General features: G+C 49.5%; 1 protein-coding gene across 1 annotated transcript; it reads right to left on the bottom strand.

Moving 5' to 3' along the window:
• Nucleotides 1-246: 246 nt before the first annotated feature.
• On the bottom strand, nucleotides 247-19754 carry EFHC1 (EF-hand domain containing 1). The gene is made up of 11 exons (XM_086461677.1): nucleotides 19692-19754; nucleotides 13249-13470; nucleotides 11440-11727; nucleotides 9491-9640; nucleotides 7910-8102; nucleotides 7384-7604; nucleotides 6447-6587; nucleotides 5051-5264; nucleotides 4265-4412; nucleotides 3208-3424; nucleotides 247-318 (listed from the first exon to the last, which is right to left on the bottom strand). Exons 1-11 carry the CDS (start codon nucleotides 19752-19754, stop codon nucleotides 247-249), a joined length of 1929 nt encoding a protein of 642 aa, XP_086317803.1.
• Nucleotides 19755-21342: the final 1588 nt, after the last annotated feature.

The raw sequence follows: 21342 nt of genomic DNA, 5'->3' as shown, positions 1-21342 counted from the left end.
AGTTTCATTTCAATATTCAGCAGCTGCAAGGTTGAGCTTGGTGGTAGCTAAAAGGGCAGGGAGAGGTTAGGCAGGAGAAAAACTTAAAAGTGAGGGTGAAATTAGTTGGCTCTAGTGAGAAGGGAAGGGGGAAAGCGAGTGAAGCAAAGGTGAAGCCTAGAGTATCCTTTTTGAAGTACAATGTCTTAAAGTCAGCTCAGCTAAGAATTTTATTGCTGGTCTTGTTCTTCAGATTCTGGAGGAAGATCACGAGGGGAAGGCTCTAAGGAAGTCATGGTAGTTGATCTTGTCTTCTCCACAAGAACACAGGTCAATCAGCTGGGGGAGAAAAAAACAACAAATGACATAATGAGGTGGAAGAAGGTGCAAATTTGGGTTTTTTTTAGGGAAAAGCGCCCAGAGAATCACACAGAATCACAGAATGGTAGGTGTTGGAACAGACCTCTGGAGTTCATCTAGTCCAACGCCCTGCTAAAGCAGCTTCACCCACAGCAGGTCACACAGGGCTGCACCCAGGCGGGTTTTGAGTATCTCCAGGGAAGGAGACTCCACAGCCTCCCTGGGCAGCCTGTCCCAGTGCTCTGTCACCCTCAGAGTAAGGAAGTTTTTCCTCATGTTGAGGTGGAACTTCCTGTGCTCCAGGTTGTGCCCGTTGCCCCTTATCCTGTTGCTGGGCACCACTGAGAAGAGCCTGGCCCCATCCTCTTGACACCCGCCCTTTAGATATTTAGAAGCATTGGTAAGATCCCCTCTCAGCCTTCTCCAGGCTTAAACAGCCCCAGGTCTCTCAGCCTTTCTTTGTAGGAGAGATGTTCCAGTCCCCTCATCATCTTCGTAGCCCTCCACTGGACTCTCTCCAGTAGTTCCCTGTCCCTCTTGAACTGGGGAGCTCAGAACTGGACACAGCACTCCAGATGTGGCCTCACCAGGGCGGAGTAGAGAGGGAGGAGAACCTCCCTTGACCTACTGGCCACGCTCTTCTGAATGCACCCCAGGATGCCATTGGCCTTCTTGGCCACCAGGGCCCATTGCTGGCTCATGGTTAACTTTCTCTCCACCACAACTCCCAGTCCCTTCTCCGCAGAGCTGCTTTCCAGCAGGTTGGCCCCCAACCTGTACTGGTGTGTGGGGTTGTTCCTCACCAAGTGCAGGCCCTTGTCGAACCTCATCAGGTTCCTCCCCACCCAGCTCTCCAGCCTGACCAGGTCTCACTGAACGGCAGCACAGCCTTCTGGTGTGTCATCCACTCCTCCCAGTTTAGGATTGTCAGCAAACTTGCTGAGGGTGCGCTCTGTCCCCTCATCCAGGTCGTTGATGAGTATGTTGAATGAGACTGGACCCAGTACTGACCCCTGGGGAACACAAGAGGTGCTCCTTGTGTGACAGAGCAGATCTTATTCCCCTGTGTGGAAGAGCTACCACCTTGGTAGTCCTGAGTCAATAGGTAACCTTGAATGCTTATAGATGACGCTAATTTATGCAAGGAGAATAGTTGAAGTGTTTGGGCTTAATCCTGACGGCTTTCTGAGTATCACCACAGTGACAATCGATCCATAAAAAAAATCAAGTGTGGCCACAGACTGACACAGGCTACAGCAAATCTTTCAGAAACCCCATAGAAATCCCTGCCAAAAGTGGGGCGGGGGGCAGCATATCTGAACAGTTACTGTTCACTGGTGTCACTTTGGTGTGTGCACATGGCATCGAGCGGAGACACAGATAATTGAGCTCAGCGACAGCCCTACTAACGAGCCGGTTCTGGTATCCGTGCCTGACCCTGCATTGTGTTACGAAGCTATAGCCTCTGTGCGCCCAAGAGGAAGAAAGAGGGCTTTTGTTTCCTTAATTGCATAACTAATCTCCTTCTGACACCCAGGGAGATGGAAAAGGTCTAATATCACAGTTCCTTGAAAGGATTCTTCTTCCCCTTGTCGCCTGGAGACAGATTTACTGGGGTTGCTCTTGCGTGACTGACAACTGCGCTCCTCTCCAATCCAGACAGTAGTTAACTCTCTGCCATATGTTTAATTTATAGCACCGCCACACTTCCAAGGGCTCTGGGCACGCTCTTAAGATTTCAAGAGGGAAGAGGGATGCTTTTAGTGTACAGGTCCTAGGTGGGGGTTCAAACGAGGGAGTTTAGCCTCGTCGCAGGTTCACCTCCCCTTGTCGGAGTGGAAGCAGGAGGAACTGTCACGACATTGTAAATTCCTCAGGGCAGAGCGGTCTTCGATGAACTCTAGTACAGCAAAGCCCTGGGTGCTGGTCAAAGGCCTTTAGTCAGTGCAAATTCAGAGACATAAATACTCTGTCTATGCACCTTTCTAACCACAGCCGTGATTCTCACGATTGGCCAGTTTTGAAATTGGGGTTTTTTTTAGCAAGGGAAATAACTCCCTCTGGTTGCTAGATTTCTGTAAACTCTGAGTCTGCCTCTATTGGCCACTAATCTACTGCGTATCGCATTATGCTAAGCAAGCATCCTTGCCAGCCATACTCCTGAAAGGATCCTCCATCCCCACTGCATGCTTTTTTCTCTTCAGTTTCCCTCACATTTTCTGCTATGCAGACTGTGATCTCCATGTGCCGTTGCTCATAGTGCCCAGCAAACCTGTGTTTGAGTTGTGTTAACCAATTAATTCTGATTTCTTTTAGGGTTTGGGGTTTGGTTTTTTTTTGGTGCAATACTTAGTTCTCAAATCTTCAATTCGATTCTCAAATTAAATCCAGAATGCGTCTAAGCTTTCCTAAGGCTCATTCCCTAAGCACCTCAGTGTCATCTCTACTCAAGCCCAGGTACGCTTCGGTCATCACAGATGCTCGGGAGCTCTGCAGTAGCCTATGCCTGATCTCTGTCGTGATATACAACCTCTTCTGCTCATCTCTGAGACCTGAGCCAGCAGGCATTTCCAGGCTTCGTACAGCAGTGCAGCCAAACCCTAGGCTGCTCATTTGAGGGGCAACCTGCGCAACGTTTCTTCCTTTTACTTAATGGGCAGCGATTATTATCTCCTCCTTGAAGCTGGCTCAGTCCAACAGCTCAGAGGCCTTTCTGAATTGGGACTCTTGCCCTTGTCTTGAAGCTGCTCCCCTTTGTAGGGTAGAGTAGCTGTTGGTCTTGCCAGGCTAGGGTTGGTTTGTAGAAGAGCTCTTTCGGAAGAGCTATAGGAGGGGGATTCAACGTGCACGGCACCCCTTCCTCCTGACCTGGTTCAGAAGAACGGCGTTGGTCGGCACACCCAAGCTGTGGCAAAGTGCTAAAACTTTTGCTTTGTCCAGGATGCCAGAGCCATCCTCGTCGCACTGAAGAAACGCCTCCCGAATGTTCTTGTTGGTCAAGTGCTTGTGGAGCTCCAGCTCCTCCTGAACCTGCACAATTAATTCATCCAGTTCCTGCTTGCTGGTCCCAAGCGTGGGGATGTCACTGTAGAAGAAAGGAAGAACGGGACTTCATGTAAAAGCTACTTCTGGCAGCCTTACTGTGACCCTTGCGTGCTGGCTGCCCACCAGGGCTGGCCAGACTGTGTTTCTGAATACACAGCGGGCTTCTGGGGTGCTTGGGGTTTATGGCAAGCTCATTTCAGCTTGGACTTGGAGATAAAGCTCAGTAGATAGAGCATTAGGTAAACTATTTTCCCTTTGCAGGACATTTCCCCCATGCACCTTTTGTCTGCAAGTGCTCTGGGACAAGGAGTGCTTCCTTGTCTGCTCCATACAGTCCCAGGAACTATACGCAACTCTAATCGCAACCAGAGTCCCTGAACTACCAGGATACTGACTCCAAAGTGCGTTGTGAGGTAATAGCATTGTTTCTGGGTCACCCAAAATGGGTCCAGGCAGCTAAAAAAGAGGATGTGGTCTATGGTTTTGATGGGCTGATAAGCACAGCCTGAGCAAATGAAAAAAAAAAAAAAAGCCTCCACCAACTCTCTGCTGAGCCTGCAACCATCTAGGAGCTCATGCAGATACTGTTAGCAGCTTCTGTTACAGTGAACTCCTGTCTTTTGGGAAAAGATTGTGTTCATTCCGCTGAAAGTATCTCTGCTGCTGGGCCAGAGCTGTCCCACAAGGGTTTTGGGTCGGCAGCAGCCACGACATTCTATTGTACACACTCGACCCCCCCTGTATGTGTCCAGACACAGGCTCTTGGAGCTGAATAATCAGCTGAGCAGCCATTAGACAGCAGGCTGGAGCCCATGGAGGCGGCTGGAAATGCCCTTAGCTGTCAACTGAGTCTTATTTAGCACCACCCTTTGAGGCCTACCTGTTGGCAGTCTCCTTTACCACCTGCCGTGGGCGAAAATGATCCCTCAGGGACTGCAGGGTTGCCGCCGGGAAACTTTCTGCATTGCTCTCCATGTAATTAAGCACATATTCATCAGCATCAGTGACAACAAACCTGTGGCCAAACACTGGGGAAGAGGCATTAAAGGAAGCAGTGTTACTTGCCTTTCAGCATGGGTAAGTCACTTCATCATCCAGGAGAGAGCACGGTTTCTCTCTTGTGGCTGGGCTCAGGTTTGAGCGAGCTCTGCTCTTTGTTTCAGTCCTTGAAGTGGGAATGGTTTCCCTGACTCAAAGGGAGTTTTGCTGCAAGAAAAGCAGCTGCTGAGAGCAAAGGCCCCGTGCTTGGACCTACAACAACTCCCCCATTAGCGCTGGTGTGTCTCTAATGTTTCAGTATTCCTTTTATTTTCCTTACAGGATAGATTTTCCTTACAGGACAGGCATTTGCTACTGGAAATCATGTGGCATAGCTTTAACCCTGTGAATCCTGGCAGGTCCCAAGATGTAAACTGAACACATACTATGGAGAACATAGCTCTTTTCCTAATTATGTGAAAGGTCCAAACACTGACAGTAACAAGAGTTGTATCAGCGTACACCAGCTGGTGATCTGGAAACTCAAAGGTGACGGGTGAGAGCCAGAAGGAACAGATCTTTCGAGTGAAGGAAGGCATATGCTCTGTCCATGCAAAAAAATGACATATCAGAGCAGGCACTGAAAACCAGTGCTCGGGGAGCATTTTCGGTCCAGGCTGTATCTTACCTTCAATTGTGGAACCGATGGTGAAGTCAGAGGGTTCATAGTACGTGGCATTCTCCGTAGTAGAGCCTGGTTTGGCCACTCTGGTTTTTCCTAAGTATTTGCCTCCAATGATGCCAGAGTTACGGACTGGGGGTTCATAGATGCTGATCATGTCATTGGAGAGGAAATAAGAGAGGATGAAACGACGCTTTCTGTCCTCAGGGTTTGGTGATTCCTAGAGGAAAGGTAGCGGCTTTGGAAAAGAACATTTGAACCAGGTTCTTCTTTCCTGGGGTGCTTAGGAGTATCTAGTAACCCACTCGTAGGCACCCAGAGTTCATAGCTTTGCTTTGTTATAGCTGACTGGACAAAGCGCTCGATGTAGGCCAAAAGCTACAGATATGCTGACATAGTGTAACAAAGCCCTAGACAGCATCAAGTATCTGAATTTCAGAGGTTCCTTGCTCTACCCAGGCTAACAGAAGCAGAATCTGGGCTGCAGTGACCAAGTGCTTCCGCAGGCTGAGTAATCCAAGAGAAAGGAATACCCTTTACAGAACGTTTCATCACAGCAACTGGCTGTAAAATTCACATTTAAAATTCTATTTTTCATTATAACGAGTGCCTGAGAGAGGTTTGAGCTGCTTCCAGCTCTTAGTCACAGGAAGGCGCTCCCCCCGACACACCAGTTTACTTGCTTAGTTTAAAAGTCAGCGGGTCTGGACTCGTCAGCTGTGACCTTTAGGAACTCCTGCACCACAGGGAAAAGCAACCGGCCCTTTCTGTTTGGAGAGGGCAGGCACCAGGCGGCACACGAAATGCCACTGGACGCGCCAGAGGCCCCTTGCATAAACCAACGGTGAAGCTGGCACAAAGGCCGGGGCCCAAACGCCTTTGTCGTGGGTGGGAAGCGCCGTCCCTGTGGGCTCCCCCAGCTCCTGCGCTGGCACCCGGCAGCCTCAGGCTGGCTGCTGCGGCCGGGGCTGGCCTGGAGGAGGCCCAGGTGCTGGGAGCCTGCAGCGGGGAGGCAGCAAGCTCACGCTTGAGGCAGCGGCCGAAGGCGGGCAGAGGCACAGCGCCCGGTCGCGATGCTGTTTCAGTTCGGGCCATCTGTCACGTGCCGACGTCAGCGGGAGTTTTTCCATAAATGGCTGTGGTTTTGCAGCATGTTTTATACTTTCTGGCCTTGGTTGTTTTGTTTTGGTTTTTTTTTCTATCTTTGCATGCTACTCATTGTCACAGCAAGTACACAATAACCCAACAGCATCCCCCGAGGGGCGCTTGTGTTGGCTTAGGGAACTCTTCCCACCAGCACAGAGGGAGAATTTGCTAACAGCCTGGTCTGAGCAGGCTGTTCCTCTCATCCTTCTGACTCCACCACATCAGCTGGCGCTATACCGTCAAGGGAAACACTTACCAGGGCCACCTGGTATCGCAGCACCTTGCGGTCATTCTCTAGCATCTTAATTACATCTTTCCTGGGGGGCTTTGGAAACAGAGAAAAGCAGTTCTGAAGAGAGTCTTCGAGGATGCCAAAACCATTATAGGGAGGAATTACCTGCATGCAGAGGAGATATCAAGCATAAAGAGCTGAAATTAAGAACAAGACAATGTACACAAGACAGCTTATCAGGAAACATCTGTTTGGAAAGAAATCTTCTATCAACAGCTGTGACATCCTGCCCAGCAGAGATGCTACTAGCCCGGCTATCTGTTGAACCCCTTAATTATAGAAATATTTAAAGAGAATTAAGAGAATCTGAAAGCCAGAAAGCCAGGTAATTTCTCTGAATAAAGAGACTACAGCTATACTAATAACTAAACCTTCTTGTGCACAGGAATTCAGTCATCTATATGGTTACACTGTTAACCTAATCCCCACTACGTTGGTGGTCTAGGCCAGCTAGCACTCCAAGCCATTCCTAGGCTCAGTTTGGGAGGTGACAAGGGCTGTGACCATCCCTAGTAGGCAGTGTGGACTTGGCAACCCTGTGTTGGAGGGTGAGGGAGAGTTTAGTAGTATGAGCGCAGCCAGGCTCTGCCAGTTGGCTTTCCAGCCAAAACCAAACCCTGACACTGTTTAATTTTCTGGTATAGACATAACCAGAGTGCTTTTCATCACTATTAGCAAGTGCTTTGTCCTTTACAGGATTAGAAACCAACAGTTTCAGAGGACTTCCATTTTTATATTGATCATGACCATTCTTGCCTTGTCTTTTTCAAGTTACTTGCTCTTTTCTTTAAGCTGAACTTGTTAACTACAGGTTCTTACTAACCTGAACCTATACTTTACAATAAGAGCTTGTACAGATTGCTTCCTTCCCTCCCTTCCTTTGAGAAATTGTTTGCAGTACCTGTGGAACTTTCTCAGGTGGTTTCTTCTCTATTTCCACTGGCTGGAAGCCTGTGATGCCAAATTTGTCACGATAGAAGTTCCGTGTGAACTCATCACAATCATAGATGAAGAAGGTGCGTCCAAGGAGGGTGGTAGATTTGCCAACAGCAAAATCTTTAGCTGTGTACCACTCAAGTACCTCCTGACCAGAGATCTCCAGCACACAGCTTGGGAAGCTCTCTAAGGACAAGGGAGCAAAAGGAAAAATAAATCAATCAGGTAGATGTTCCTAGTGAAAAGGGATACAAAAGCAAGCTGTATAAATAGCTCCAGGGAGCCGTTGGTACTGCTGTCCTGCCACTGTTTCCTAAAAGATAAAGAATTTAGCGATCATTTAAAGAACTTCTCTTTGGCCAAAACCCAATGACACTTGGAGTGTTCTCAGTACAAATTCTCCAGACTCGGTGCACCTCTGTCGCAGCCGTCACATACGTGTCTACCCACCAAGGTACTTCAGGCAGATGGACTGGCCAATCTAAACTTACTTTTCTTGTCCACAAAGGTTTTGGGCAAGCGTTGGCGTTTTATCAGTATTGGGAACGGGTCTCTACCATCGTTTTGCTTGTAGACTTCCCGAACCTCCACGGTGTCATCTGCCAAGTAGTAATGGATGATGTAAGGCCGATTCTCACCAAACATGCTGTTGGTGTCGTCCCACATGGCATAGAAGCGAAGGACCTAGGGTGGAGAAAAAAGAGGCAAAGAAAACAAACGTGGATTAGAATTACTAACGCTTTGTCCAAACGAAGTGGGTGGAAATGGGTTGGGTGATTGGAGACATCTCTGCCAGGTAGAGAAGGACCAAGCCCTTGTACTGTGGGCACTGGGATGAATGGGATGTTGAAGCAGCAGTGGGAAGGGCAGCAGGGGCCTTCAGAGCTGGACAGGCCTGGCTTACCTTGACAGACGCAACTGAGAGAGAACATTTTATGCTAAGACAAGAAATTTAGTTCAGGAACCATGAGGAAAAATGGGGGGAAAAAGTGATTAAAAAGCACCGAAAAATAATTGCCCAGAAATGAGTAAGGGAAGCAGTCTTAAAAGAAGTGATTTTTATAATGAAACTTCATACAGCGAGACAGAATCTTGTGTTGACTCTTAAACCTCTTAGAAGTTTCATGGCCAATTCTACTACTCCCATGCTGAGGATGGCGGAAAGGAATGCACTTAGCAGTTCTGAGGAGGCTGCACGCCCTGCAGACCCCATCTTATTTCTGCCTAGTGGAAATACCATCTTTTAATGCCGCAGAAATCAAACTCCTCCTCCTACGATGCACAAGAGTTCCCCAAGGTACAGCTCCTAAACAGGCAGCCTAAGAGCTGTTGCAGGCAAAGTTGGCCCCGCACAGACCTGAGTCACTGAGGCTAAACTGGCAGTAAATGGCAGTCACAGCCCAGCTTGCACCCACACAGCAAAACTCTCTGCTCCCCTCAAAACAAGGTGACCATATCCAAAATGGCAACTGGGTATGATCCTGGCCTGTGCTAACACCTAGCTGATGGCCAGGAACTGTCTGATTGATAGCTGGCCAGGGGCAATATGCAGAACTCAAGTTGTGTCCTGGCCCTGTTTTATTTTCTAGTAGAGATGTAGTCTTACATGGTTGCTTGATCAAAAGAAGATCCAGAGGAGCAGGGAGGAGAGTGTTAGTCAACTGTATGCAGAGGGAGAATTCAGTCAGAGCAAGTGGCATTTGCGTTGGTCTGAAATTGTCCACTCTGGCACCTCGCATCCAAGTTTTGGGGGAACAGAGGAGGCAGCACGCCCATTTGTATTAGAACTGCACCTGGCCCTATCTGCTGACTTCCCAAGGCAGGTGGCTTACCTCATCCCAACAGAAAGTGATAAATGGAGGATCTAGAGCATAAAGCTGTTCACAAGGCACAAAGCCCAGCAAAAACATAAAAGAGTTTGTCTCTCACTAAAGCCAAGAAAGGAGCAAATCTGGAGTCTGTTGGGCAAACTGAGATTTTTTAGAATGAGTGAGGTTGCAGACACTTGCAAGACTCAGGTTTCAATAACACAGACAGTCTGTAACGTGGGTAATCACCACCAGCTCCCTTACCTGCTTGTCGTAAGTCAGAAACTGTTTGAGTTGGTCGAAATCCGACGGTGTGACGTACTTGCGCACAGGCACCCGACGCAGTTCTGTGTAAGGATCAAAAACCATTTTCTCTGGAGGGTTCAGTTCAATTCCTTGGCTCTCCAGGAACACCTAGGAAGGTCATCTGAGGTATTAATGCTGCCGTGAGTTCTGAAGGTAAGATGTAACTAGAGGTTACAGACAGACTGAGATGAGTGTTGCCAGAACACTGCAAGTTCATTCCTCACAGACCACCAGGCTGAAGAAGTAGGAGTTCTACTGCAATAGCAAATACAACAGAAGGTGACCAAAGTGTTTCTGATGAAGCTGCTTCTTAGCTTTGCTTGCCTTTTAATTGCTCAGGGCAGTCCTGTCCTCAGTATCCTAACTCAGATTTTACTTGAGCAGTTTTGCTTGACCTTAGGGCTTTAAATGGAGGGTAACTGTCAGTTGGTCTCTTTTATGTAGACGAAAAAGATTAAATTAGTGCATAACCGCGGGTGTAGTCAGTCTGAATTTGAAAGAGATCTAGGGCTCCCCAATGTGTCAGACAGTCGAAGTCAGTGTTACCCACACTAGGCCCCACCAAGGCCCTTCAGGCCATGAGGATAGGTGCCAGAGTGGCAGCTTCATTCCATCTTTCAGGAGGAGTACTTTTCCTACAGAAAGAGGGCAATCCACTTGTTTATAAAGGAATTTTTTGCCCACCTTGGATGCATCAACAAATCCTAGGGTATTCCTTGTGTACTCACATCAGTCACCCAAAACAACCTCTGGACTTCTTCCCTTTTTGGCCTTGGGAAGTAGCCCATAAAAACGTTCAGCCCAGGAAGCACCCATGCAATCATCTCCAAGAGCCACATGTCGTCACCCTGAAGACCCACAAAGCAGGTTCACACTTTCAGACTCACTGTTTTCTGGTCTGGAGGATGCCAGTTAATGATAGACTAGCGGCACTGAGGTGTTGACCCACGTAGCTCATCTCGTGCTTTCCATCAACCAACCAACATTTACATGAGAACCAGCTCTTCATCTGATGTGAACTGACTTTGTCATCCAGTTCCAGCAGAGCTGGCCTCACGTGTTCTCAACAGCCACATAGACACCAATATTTTATACGTGCTTGGGAACCTTTCTGGGCACTGAGGCTAACTGGCAAGGGACAGCCTGCATCTAAACTCTCTCAGCCTTCAGGATAGTTTGGCTGCATGTCACTCACCAATTGGGAACGGCCCTGGAGCATTCTAACTCCTGGACTGCTCCTGGGAAGAATAGTAGTTGACCAGGGCTGAGATTATACAGGGGATGATCTAACAGGATAACAGTATACTGGTATTTGTTATTACTTGTCATTGGATTGTTATTATCTCATTTACTGGTACAGAAATAGCCAGAAATAGAAAAGCAGGCAATGAGTAAGCTCTCTTAGAAAGGTCAGTTCATAGCAAGATTCTCAACCCACGGATCATGACCGCTCTTCTGGCTTGGCTGTAGATGGGTGCAGAGTTACTGACTGCATTCCCTTCCCCTGTTCTTAACAGAGGAGTACTAAACCAGAAAAAAGTTAGGATCAGTAATTTCCCTCTCATGTATTCACAGTGTTTCATCTGGCCTTTAAGCAGTTGAACTGTTGTATGCACAGAAATAAATGAACTTAGAATTTGTATTGCAAAGAGAAGCCCTGAGGACAAAGGATGGACTCACAGCAGCCCTGGGGCAACAATACCGAGCAATTAACGTGCCCTCACCAAATATCAAACCTTGGACGCCCCCTTGATCTGAAGAAAGAAGTCTTCGCAAAAAGCAAAACGAAAGATTGCACGCAACCATATTGTGAGAGCTACAGGTGCAGGCTACGGGGCTCGAACAGGTCTGTCCACCTGTAACCCCCAGGGTCCTTTGTGTCAGTGTTCTCTGTGCAAGCAACACACCTGCGTGAATGGGTCACAGTCAACTAGGCGGTACGTCCTGCCATACATGGTGATGTTCACGCCCCGATTCAGATCTTTCCAGTGGTAATGATCCCCACGGTCGTTCTTGGGCACCCGGTGGCGTCTGATGAGTTTGCCTTGAGGAAGACCGGAGTTCGGCACCACCGGCTCTATGACGGACATGCTGTCATCTTCCAGGTAGTAATAGACACCCACTTGGCGGACGCGGTAACGCTCTTCTGCGGAGAGAGGAACATCTTCCTGGAAATAGGCATCAAACTTCAAAATCTGCCAAAGGGGCAACAGACAAAAGGGAGGGAGAAAGAAACAATCCGAACACCACAATTAATCCATCAAGACCAGTAATTTATTTGTCATTTGCTTTGGCAGTGCGAAGTTACTGGATTGTAATCTGTAACATCATCAAAACCATCTGTAGCCTAATCTGTGACCGATGGCAGAGGCATCGTGGGGGCTTTGATCAAGACCTGCCTTTTACAAATTTGGCACGCATGAGATGGGTGTAAAAAAACACAGCCTTTCCCCTGCTCCTCCTTGATCACCCGCTGTTTCACCTTCTGCCAGGTGCTTGGTAACGGCCAGGAATTCAGTTTACCGACATACATGACTTTCTTTACTATTGCCAGCTTTGAAGACCCTGATTTAGGGAAGCTATCAGGAGATTTTAGTAAAGAGTTCAACCACAGCTGTGGATTTAAAAAATCTGCATGGGTCATCTGACCCATCTATTCGGCACTGACAGCGAAAGCTAATCCGTGCTGGAGAAACAAGGAGACAAATCAGCCAGTTAATCACAATTCCTGTGCTCAGCAGAAGTATGAGGAATATTCCCTCCAAGATCATCCAATGCCCCTAAGAGGATGTAGGTGGCCAATCAGGCCTTGCACACCCAGCCTACACCAGCCCAGAGGCCTTGGCTAATTAAGGGATGATTAAAGCCAGCAAGTTCCTGCCAGCCAGCAAAAGTGCTTCGAAAGGGACCGTGACTTCCCCCAGCAGCACTGAGGCCCCCGCTGGTACTCTGGCTTGAATGAAGAGGCAGGGAAGTGTCTGACAGATTAAACATCTACATTGCTCTGAAGGAACAGCCTCAGTAATTAACACGGCACATCTGCTCCCCCAGCCTGCCTCACAGATGGGCTGAGGGCTGGCTGCAGGCTGCCTTTCCAGGCCTGCCTGGGGTCCGCTGAGCCTCGCACGCCCTGCAGCCACCGCTCTGTCCCTGGCCGCGGCCGCCCTCTGTGCCCCCGGCAGGTTGAAAACCAAGGGTCAGCTCGGGACCGCTCCAAGCAGACACAGAGCCACCTCCTGCTCCGAATCGATCACCAAGGGGTAGCGCAGGAAGTACTGACGGAGCACTACAGGCGGTAGCACGCTGCGGTGACAAACACAAGCGTAAATAGACAGACCACAGTTAAAACAGTCTAACAGGGTCCCCGTTGCAGACAGTTTCAGCTCAGTTACGCCCTCAGTACAGTTTTGGAAACACAGAAGGCCAGGCTGTGGTTTACAAGGCAATGGTTATAAACTGAAGCTTTTCAGAGTTAATCAAACTTCTCTTCCAACGCCTGCTGCTGTAGCGTAACTTGTGGGGAATGTCTTACATCGTTTACATACTATAATCCTCCTCCCAAGCAAAGAAAGCCTCTTTCAGTCTGGGGTTCAGCTGTCTCTGACTAAGGGCTATGGCATCTGAAAACCGCTGTACGCTGTCCCATGAACCCTGGAGCTGACTGTTTGTGTCTCCGAACTTGGCCGGCGGTATTCCTGGAATAAGCTTCTTTATACCTTTTTGTCAAAAGCCACGTGGGCTGGAATGAAGCCTGAAGGTGGAGCCCGCTTGGCTTGCCCATAGGTCAGCGTGGGTCTCTTGTTGGATAAATCATCTAATTCAGCTTGAGAAAGCTGATTCACATATAGGCGCTCCCCGCCGATCCCCACTGTTGGCAGCCGAGAGAAGGCAAATCCGTTTTTGTAGCCCAGTGTCTGGGACCGATGAAAAGATGTTTTCTGTGGAAGGAAATCCAGCTGTTAAAATACTGCGTGCACTTTGTAGATTTGGCTACTGAAAGCACAGAAAAACAGCCACGGAGTGTAACACCCAGAATGCCCCTCCCTCCCCGCGCCCAGCATTTTATTATAACCCGCAGCAGCAGTTATTTACAATCAGATTTTTACACTTAGATCCAGGAGGCTGAAAAAAACACAATAAGAAGTGGCTGGAAGAACAAAGTGAACTCAAATCCTAGCACTGGCACAGGCTCTCCACAACCTGAAATTAATTTCTCTATTCCCACCATTCTCAGTGCCTAGAATGGGGCGGCAGCACATTATCTGCCCTAGTACCTCTCTCACAAACTCTTTGTTCCCTACTCTGTGTTACAGCAGTACAGGGCACCATGGGACCTCACTCTGTTATTGCCTCACAGTGCTCCCTTGGGTACGACATCCTGGGCACCCTATGTGTTTTCGGTCGCTGTTTATTCTGTTAACCCTCTCCTGGGGATGATAGTCACAGGATTTTCTTCGCCGGGCTGAACCAAGGTGTGTCATGCTCACAGAGCTGCAGTTAGGAAACGCACCAAAGCACATCAGCCGTTTCCCCACTTCTCTCCACAGTCCATGCAAGGGTCACCCCTTAAATAACAACCACCACAGCGTAAGACCCTATAGCAGATTAATGAGAAGCCTGACACGACGAGAAGAATTCTATCTTTGTGAGCACTCTGTAATGTTGCCTATAGGATTCACCTGTTATTTTGTGCTTTGTGGGTTTAATCTCGGTTTTGAGCTTCTGGGAGCCTTTCACCTGTCTGTGCTACCTGCCTTACACCAGCTACTGCAGCTGGAACAGGCTGCCCAGAAAGCTGGTGGTGTTGCCTTCTCTGGAGATATTGAAAACCCGCCTGGACGTGATCCTGTGCGACCTGCTGTAGGTGACCTTGCTTTAGCAGAAGGGTTGGACTAGATGATCTCCAGAGGTCCCTTCCAACCCCTGTATTCTGTGATTCTGTGATTCTTCAAGCTCAATAATTATCCAGATGGCACAGGAAGGTCCCTGCTTAGCTTAAGGACACACAATAAGAAAATGTCAGAGCTGTGGACGGGACCTGATCCCTGTCAGCCCAGTCCTGTTCTTCACTACTGAAGATCAGGATCAGACTTGAGTGACACCAGCCTACTTGCTGTACAGCCCACCACGCCTGGTGCCTTACCTGCAATCCTGGAGGCATTTGAAATAATGCATGCCTGGCTGGTCCCACCAGGCTGTCAGTACTTAATGCTCCAGAGAAAGCAGGAGAAATTGGGAGTCCCTGATAATAAAATCCCTGACTTTACCTTGATTTTTGCCAAGTAAAACAGAATTGTATGCATTTCTAGCGCTGAAGGAACAAGCTTCAGCTCCTTTTCCAGACCCAGATTTGCAACCAGTCCAACCTCAGGCATGTGAACCACTTCTCCTCCACCCCCTCCCTTACTCCTCATGGTTAAGCCTCTAATCTTATTTATACCTTCAAGGCCCCACTTGAATTTCACATAATTGCCTTTTTTCTCTTTGAACTGGTACTACGGATCTTGCAATGCTGTGGGGAGAGCAGTAAGGAAAACAGGTTCAGGTGAAAACAAGAGAGTCTACTGAAGACGTGTTAACAGAACGGCTTATAAACATTAGCCCTGCCACAGCACTGCTACTTCCTTCTGTTAAATAAATACCAAAGGAAAGCTGTGGGAAAAATATTAAAGGAAAGCCAGGAAGTTTGTCTTTAAACTGGGCAATATCAGTGTTTGTCAGAGGTGCACAGGCTTTTAAGGGCCCAACGTTGCCTAAAAAAAACACCCCATAAATCCATAAGACTCCCAGTGTTGATAGGCTCTCCCAGGTGAGCATGGATGCCAGACAACATCCCACAATATCAGGTGACTAATGTAAATCTAAAATGGAAAACCCAGAATGTAAAGGCCTAATCTCAGCTGCTGCCAGGCCATATCTGAAGAAATTCCACAGCGTTAAGTCCTTCCTTTTGCCAAGTCTATAACGCTTCATACAAATGCCGTTCCTCCTCCCAGCGCCTCTGTTCCCCTGTCACATGGGCACTGAGCTATAACAATACTATCTTATTGGAACACAGAGGTTTTCTTCAGCACTTCTCAGCATTCACTTGGAAAACAAGTATTGCAATGCCCATTTTACAGACTGGAAAACTGGGGCAAAGTGAGTCGATAGCACTCACTAGGGCTCATCCTGAGGAACGCTGCAAAGCTATTTCTGGAGCCCAGATCTCCTTAAAACATTACCAATAGTTCAATACTTCAAGTTACTCTAAAATAACGATCTGCTCTGCTAAGTCCTGTGGGTGTTTCTTACATACACACAGTGCTGCTGAAGTTAGTAGAAGCGTTCACATGGCTAAAGCAGGAAAGATTATACTGATAGGGGAAATAATATTTTGCTAGGGGCAGAAATTTGCATTGCAGATTTCCAAGACGTTATAAATTATACAGGCTGGGCAATAAGTGGATTGAGAGCAGCCCTGCAGAGAAGGACCTGGGTGTGCTGGTGGATGAAAACCTGAATATGAGCCAGAAACATGCGCCCACAGCCCAGAAAGCCAGTCGCATCCTGGGCTGCATCCAAAGCAGTGTGGCCAGCAGGTCGAGGGAGGGGATTCTGCCCCTCTGCTCGGCTCCGGGGAGACCCCCCCTGCAGGGCTGCGTCCAGCTCTGGGGGCACCAGCACAAGACAGACACGGACCTGCTCGAGTGGGTCTAGAGGAGGCCACGAAGATGCTGAGGGGGCTGGAGCAGCTCCCTGTGAGGACAGGCTGGGAGAGGTGGGGGTGTTCAGCCTGGAGAGGAGAAGGCTCTGGGAAGACCTTAGAGCAGCCTGGCAGGGCTGAAAGGGGGCTGCAGGGGAGGTGGGGAGGGACTCTTGGTCAGGGAGGGTGGTGATGGGGCAAGGGTAATGGTTTTGAACTGAAAGAGGGGAGATTTAGATCAGATATTAGGAAGAAGTTCTTCCCTGTGAGGGTGGTGAGGCACTGGCCCAGGTTGCCCAGAGAAGCTGTGGCTGCCCCCTCCCTGGCAGTGCTCAAGGCCAGGTTGGATGGGGCCTGGAGCAACCTGGTCTGGCGGAAGGTGTCCCTGCCCATGGCAGGGGTTTGGAACTGGATGGTCTTTAAGGTCCCCTCTGACCCAAACCATTCTGTGATTCTGTGACATTGAGGAAATAACATAATTAAGATGAGAGTAATTCTAAGATAACCTTTATTATTACGTGATTCGGAGTATTCATTATGAGTAAATGACTCCACGTGCTGTTGAAGAACCCATTTGTCACTGACTTAGGAAACAGTTTGACTGTTTGTGCTGGAAGGCACCACTGAGACTGGTAGAGTGACAATTTATCCTTGGGTAGCCCTAATCTACACATAAGCAGAGTAAAGAAAAGAGAGAGTCCTATTTAGGAAAACAGAGAAAAATGGATTCCCACAAAAACATCCAGAATGATCTGGACTGGCTTTACCAAAGCCCATCCTGACACAGTCCTTGTCAAGAGCATATCTATGAAACAGGTGTTAGTGACAATACCACGACGGGTCTAAGAAGCACGGGACAATATCTTCCTAAGGGAGAACTAGATCCCTTCAGTGTTGTTAAGATCCTTTAGAAGTTCCTCCCCACTCCATCTGAGGGGCAATCAAGAGTCATAGAAACTTCTATCACAAGGATACCTAGGAAATACTGTAGTGTTCTCTAGAAATATCAGGAGGATTGTGGTGGCAGGAGATGGAAGGGAAGCTTTCCTCCTTTGGGAGAATTAGCATTTCCATTGGAAGATCAAATAAGCACAAGGTCTGTGTCCCGGGAAGTGAAGAGGCTCTGTGAGTGACGTGGGAAGAGTAGAGTGGGCTCACCTGCAGCGGGGCTCACCATCACTTGAGAAGACTCACCAAAAGGTGGACTGGATTGCTAATTCTGTAAAGGACAATCTAGGTGAGGTACCAGGAAGATATGGAAGTGCTTGTTCCGGAGGTGTCTGTTTTCAATGGGGATATCACGGACAAGGAGCACTGTCCCAAGGTACGTCTCTTTTTGTCAGTGCAGAATGGCCCATGAGAAATGTTCACATGCAAGTGCACGAGGTTCCTTATCCTGGAATACTGGAGCATACTGGGACCCTGTTCTCCTGATGACCAGACAACTTGGATGTATTGGGAGGGAACAGGGGGGATGAAGGGGCCACACTCAGAATACTGAGCCTTATGGAAATGGAGGAGCCTGTTCTTAAGGATATTAAGCTCCAGACAAATGTGTGGCATGCCCTGGTCTACCTATTCCCTATCAAAGTCTGGGAGCATTGCTTCTGAGGGAAGCAGTCAGGGTATTGGTTTCTCAAACTGACGTTAGTAGCATTGAGTTGAAGTTGAGCAACGGTGTCAAGACGCAAGATATTAGCTCCCCAGGGAGAAAGAAGGGCAGAGCTATCAGCTGCTCTGATCCAGTGCTGGAAGGAACTCATGGAGTATCAGTTCTCATCTGTGGTAGCGCTTCCCTACTACAGGGAGGATTTGGAGTTATCAGATCCTTAGTGGGCTATTGGGAATGGGGAAAAGGAGAGGTTGCTTCCTCATTTAGGTATCAATTCAAGTGCAGAGGATGAGGATGAGCCTAATCCTTCCAAGGAATCTGGGAGCCACTGTGAGAGGGTTTCACTTCCTTGGGATGATCCTGGAGGCTGTGGTGGCACCAGTTCTGTGGAGGTTACCAGTTCCCTCAAGACTACCAGGTTCTCAGGTTCCAGACCATTAGTTCCCTACGGACTATCAAGGATTCAGTTCTCCAGGCAATACCAGGAGAGCATTTGTGGAAGTATCAGAGCTTTGGAGGAGGGGGTATCAGGATGGTATTTATTGCCCAGGAGATTGGTGACTTCAGGGTGTACCTGTCCCTCTAAGGGTGGGTGCAGGACACAACAGTACTGGGATGGTTTGGGGGATTAATTCCTAGTGGAGGACTGCTTGAGGCTTGGACAGCGTTAGTTCTCCTGGGTATATCAGCACAGTTGAGGGGCTACCAGGTGAGTTTAAGGGTCCTGGTTCAGGGCAGTATCAGAATGAGTAGCAGGTGCAGAACATATCCCTTTGGGAAAACTGAGATGGTTCAGAGAAACAGTAGTTTTCCTGGGGGAATCAAGTTTCAAGGCTGTAAAATGAGTTTTGGGGATACTCCTCCTGTGGGGGTATCACGTGAACTGGCAGGGGAAATATCAGATGAGTTCAGGGGTACTGGATCTCATGGGATAAGTTTCCAGATAGTAGTTTTGCAGTTATAGAGAAAACTTCTGGGGTCTCAGATGAGGCTGGGAGAACCTACCTCTCCAAAGCTATCAGGGCAATTTCAGGGTTATCATCAGATGGGAGCAAGATGCAATGCTTGGGGACACGATTAAGAGTACCAAGTCCCCTGGAGGGTGGGCTCAGGGATACCTGGTCCTCTGGGAGAGGTCCATTGGGAGAACTTTGGGAGTACCAGGTGTGCTGTGGGTGGGGTCAGGGGATACCAGGTGGGTTCAGAGAGTTCAGGTCCCCCGGAAGTGAGTTCAACAGATACTGGTTGGCTTTGGGAAACACCAAGTCCCCTGGGGGAGAGTTCAGTGGGTATTAGGCCTGCTGGGGAGCATCAAATGAGTTTACAGGGCACCAGGTCCCTTGGGGGGTCACTTCACAGGGTATCAGGTCCCTTGAAGGGTGTCTGGTGAGTTTGAGGGGTACCAGGTTCCCAGGACATGGGTTCACAGGACACCAAGTCGTGTCATGGACATCAAGTCAATTCAGGAGGTACCAGGCCTCTTGGGGGAATTAGAGGGTGGTCTGAGGGAATAGGAGGTTCCCTCGGTGTGGGTTGAGGGAGTAACATGTCCCCTGGGGGAATATTAGGTGAGTTTAGGGGTATCAGGTCTCCTGGGGCATTAGAGGAAGGAAGTTAGAAGGAGTACCAGGTTCCCAGGGGGTATCTTCAAGGGGGTACCAGGTCCACCCGGGGAGTCGGACAGGGTGCAGGTCACTGACGAGCCCCTGGAGCAGGTGAGGGGGTGCAGAGGCCCGGTTCTCAGGGAGGTTCTCAGGGGCGGCCCTGCTAGGCCAGGCCAGACCGACTTTGGGGGTGTCCCGGAGGAAGGGGGGGCGGGGGGGGTCCCAGGGAGGCGGGGTACACCGGGCGGCTGCGCTCACCATGGGGTCCCTGAAGGCGCAGCCCGGGAGGAAAGGCAGGCCCGGCCCCGGCTCCGAGCTCATGGCGGCGGAGGGGCTCCCTCCCCGGGCTCCGGCGACGCCGTCTCCACGGCAACCGCGGGCTCGCCCAGTGCGCAGGCTCGTCGGGGAAAGCGCATGCGTACGGAGCGGCGGGGTAGCATTCCGCGCCTGCGCGGTGAGCGCCAGGGAGGGGTTGCCGTGGCAACGGGAAGGCGGGAGCGGGGCTGATGGGGCCTATGCGACCCGCGGGGCGGGGACCGGGGGGGGGGCCGGGCCGCTCCTGGCGCGCTGGGGAGCGGGAGCCGGGGCGCCCTCGTCCCCGCAGGGTGGAAAATAGGAGTCCCGGGAGCTCTGGGCAGCGTTAATCCCGTTTTCTTACGGATTTAAGAAATGCGGCCCACTCCAACATCGGCCGCCGCCATGTTCCTCCTCCCCCCTCGCAGCCAGGCGGGACCTTTCAGCGTAAACTCAGCGTTGCCTCCGCCAGGCCCTCGCCCTCTCGGCACAGCTGGACGGCGTCCGCGCCGTTCAATACCTCTTGGCTTCCAAAAGGGGTGGCGGCAGCCGGGTTGCCTTCTGGGAGTTGTCCCTGCCCTGTGCCGTGCCCAGGAAGAGGGAGTAGCCGTGGAGAGCCGGGTCCATACCTGGAGCGCTCGAAACATTTTCACTGAAGTGATTGTGCTGGCTTATTATGCATGTAGTATGTATGTTGGCTGTGAGAATGCGGGTTTTGTAACACGTACCGCTGACATAGTTCCTCTCTTTTAAACACAACTTTTATCTCTTCCTGAAGAAAGCAGCAAAAAAAAAAAAAAGCAGCAGCAGGGGGGGGCATCTAGGAAAAGGCAGTCGTGCAAAAGTCACTCTGAAACGTTAAGAGATAAAAGAAAGCCAAGTCAATCAGCACAGAGAAAAGAGGGTTTTGTGTGTCTTTCCCTTGGTCTCTTTATCAACGGTACACAAGACAGGCGAGGCTGCGATTCAAGGGCAGGCAGCAGGATCTGAAGAGTTTTGTAAGCAGAAGTCAAGCAAAGAGAAATGCAGCCAGACTGTCTGTCTAAGCATGGTGTGGGAGAGAGAAGAAAGGCAGCCGGTGGGAGATAAAAGAATGATCCTGATGAGCTTAGAAAGGAAAATAATAGATTGAAGGCCAAGCAGGGCTGAAAAAGCCGGATCTGAAAGACAGCAAGCTGCTAATGCGACTGCTGACTCGGGTGCAGGGGCTGGGACTGAAGTGCTCGCTCTGATTTCTCCTGCTCTGGTAGCCAAGCACCGTTTCGCAGGTTTCCTGAACTTAGCCAGGGCCTTCCTCAGAGAAGGCAACTTTGCCCCTGTGGGCCATGGGGTCATCTTCTAGGAGAGAGACAGCAGCTTTTTCACAAGGCTGTGTGGCAGAGAGCCCCAGTGCACGGCTTGCAATGGGCCAGGAGTGTGGGGAACTAAGGCCAAGGGATTTATCCAGGGTCTCAAAGGAGGATCTTAGGCTCTGGATGTGAGCAGGGACGGGATCAGAAGACTGTGATCCCACTTTATTTGTCCTGGGTGTTTTAATGGAGATGGGAATGAAAACAGGCAGATTACGGAAAACCATTAGCAGAAGCTGGTACTTTCTTAGGAATAGTGACCATAA

This window comes from Leptosomus discolor, chromosome 2, assembly GCF_034619465.1.
Source record: "Leptosomus discolor isolate bLepDis1 chromosome 2, bLepDis1.hap2, whole genome shotgun sequence".
In the NCBI taxonomy this organism is placed as follows: Eukaryota; Metazoa; Chordata; class Aves; order Leptosomiformes; family Leptosomidae; genus Leptosomus; species Leptosomus discolor.
The sequence above is the reverse complement of the archived record's forward strand: the minus strand, read 5'-3'. Positions and strand labels throughout refer to the sequence as shown.

Excerpts from the sequence above, each read along its gene's own strand:
- EFHC1 (XM_086461677.1), bottom strand. The coding sequence starts at position 19,754 with ATGAGCTCGGAGCCGGGGCCGGGCCTGCCTTTCCTCCCGGGCTGCGCC. Across the intron at positions 13,471-19,691 it reads GCGCCTTCAGGGACCCCATG|AAAACATCTTTTCATCGGTC; the intron begins GTGAGCGCAGCC and ends TTCCTTCCACAG. Across the intron at positions 11,728-13,248 it reads ACGTGGCTTTTGACAAAAAG|ATTTTGAAGTTTGATGCCTA; the intron begins GTATAAAGAAGC and ends CCCCTTTGGCAG.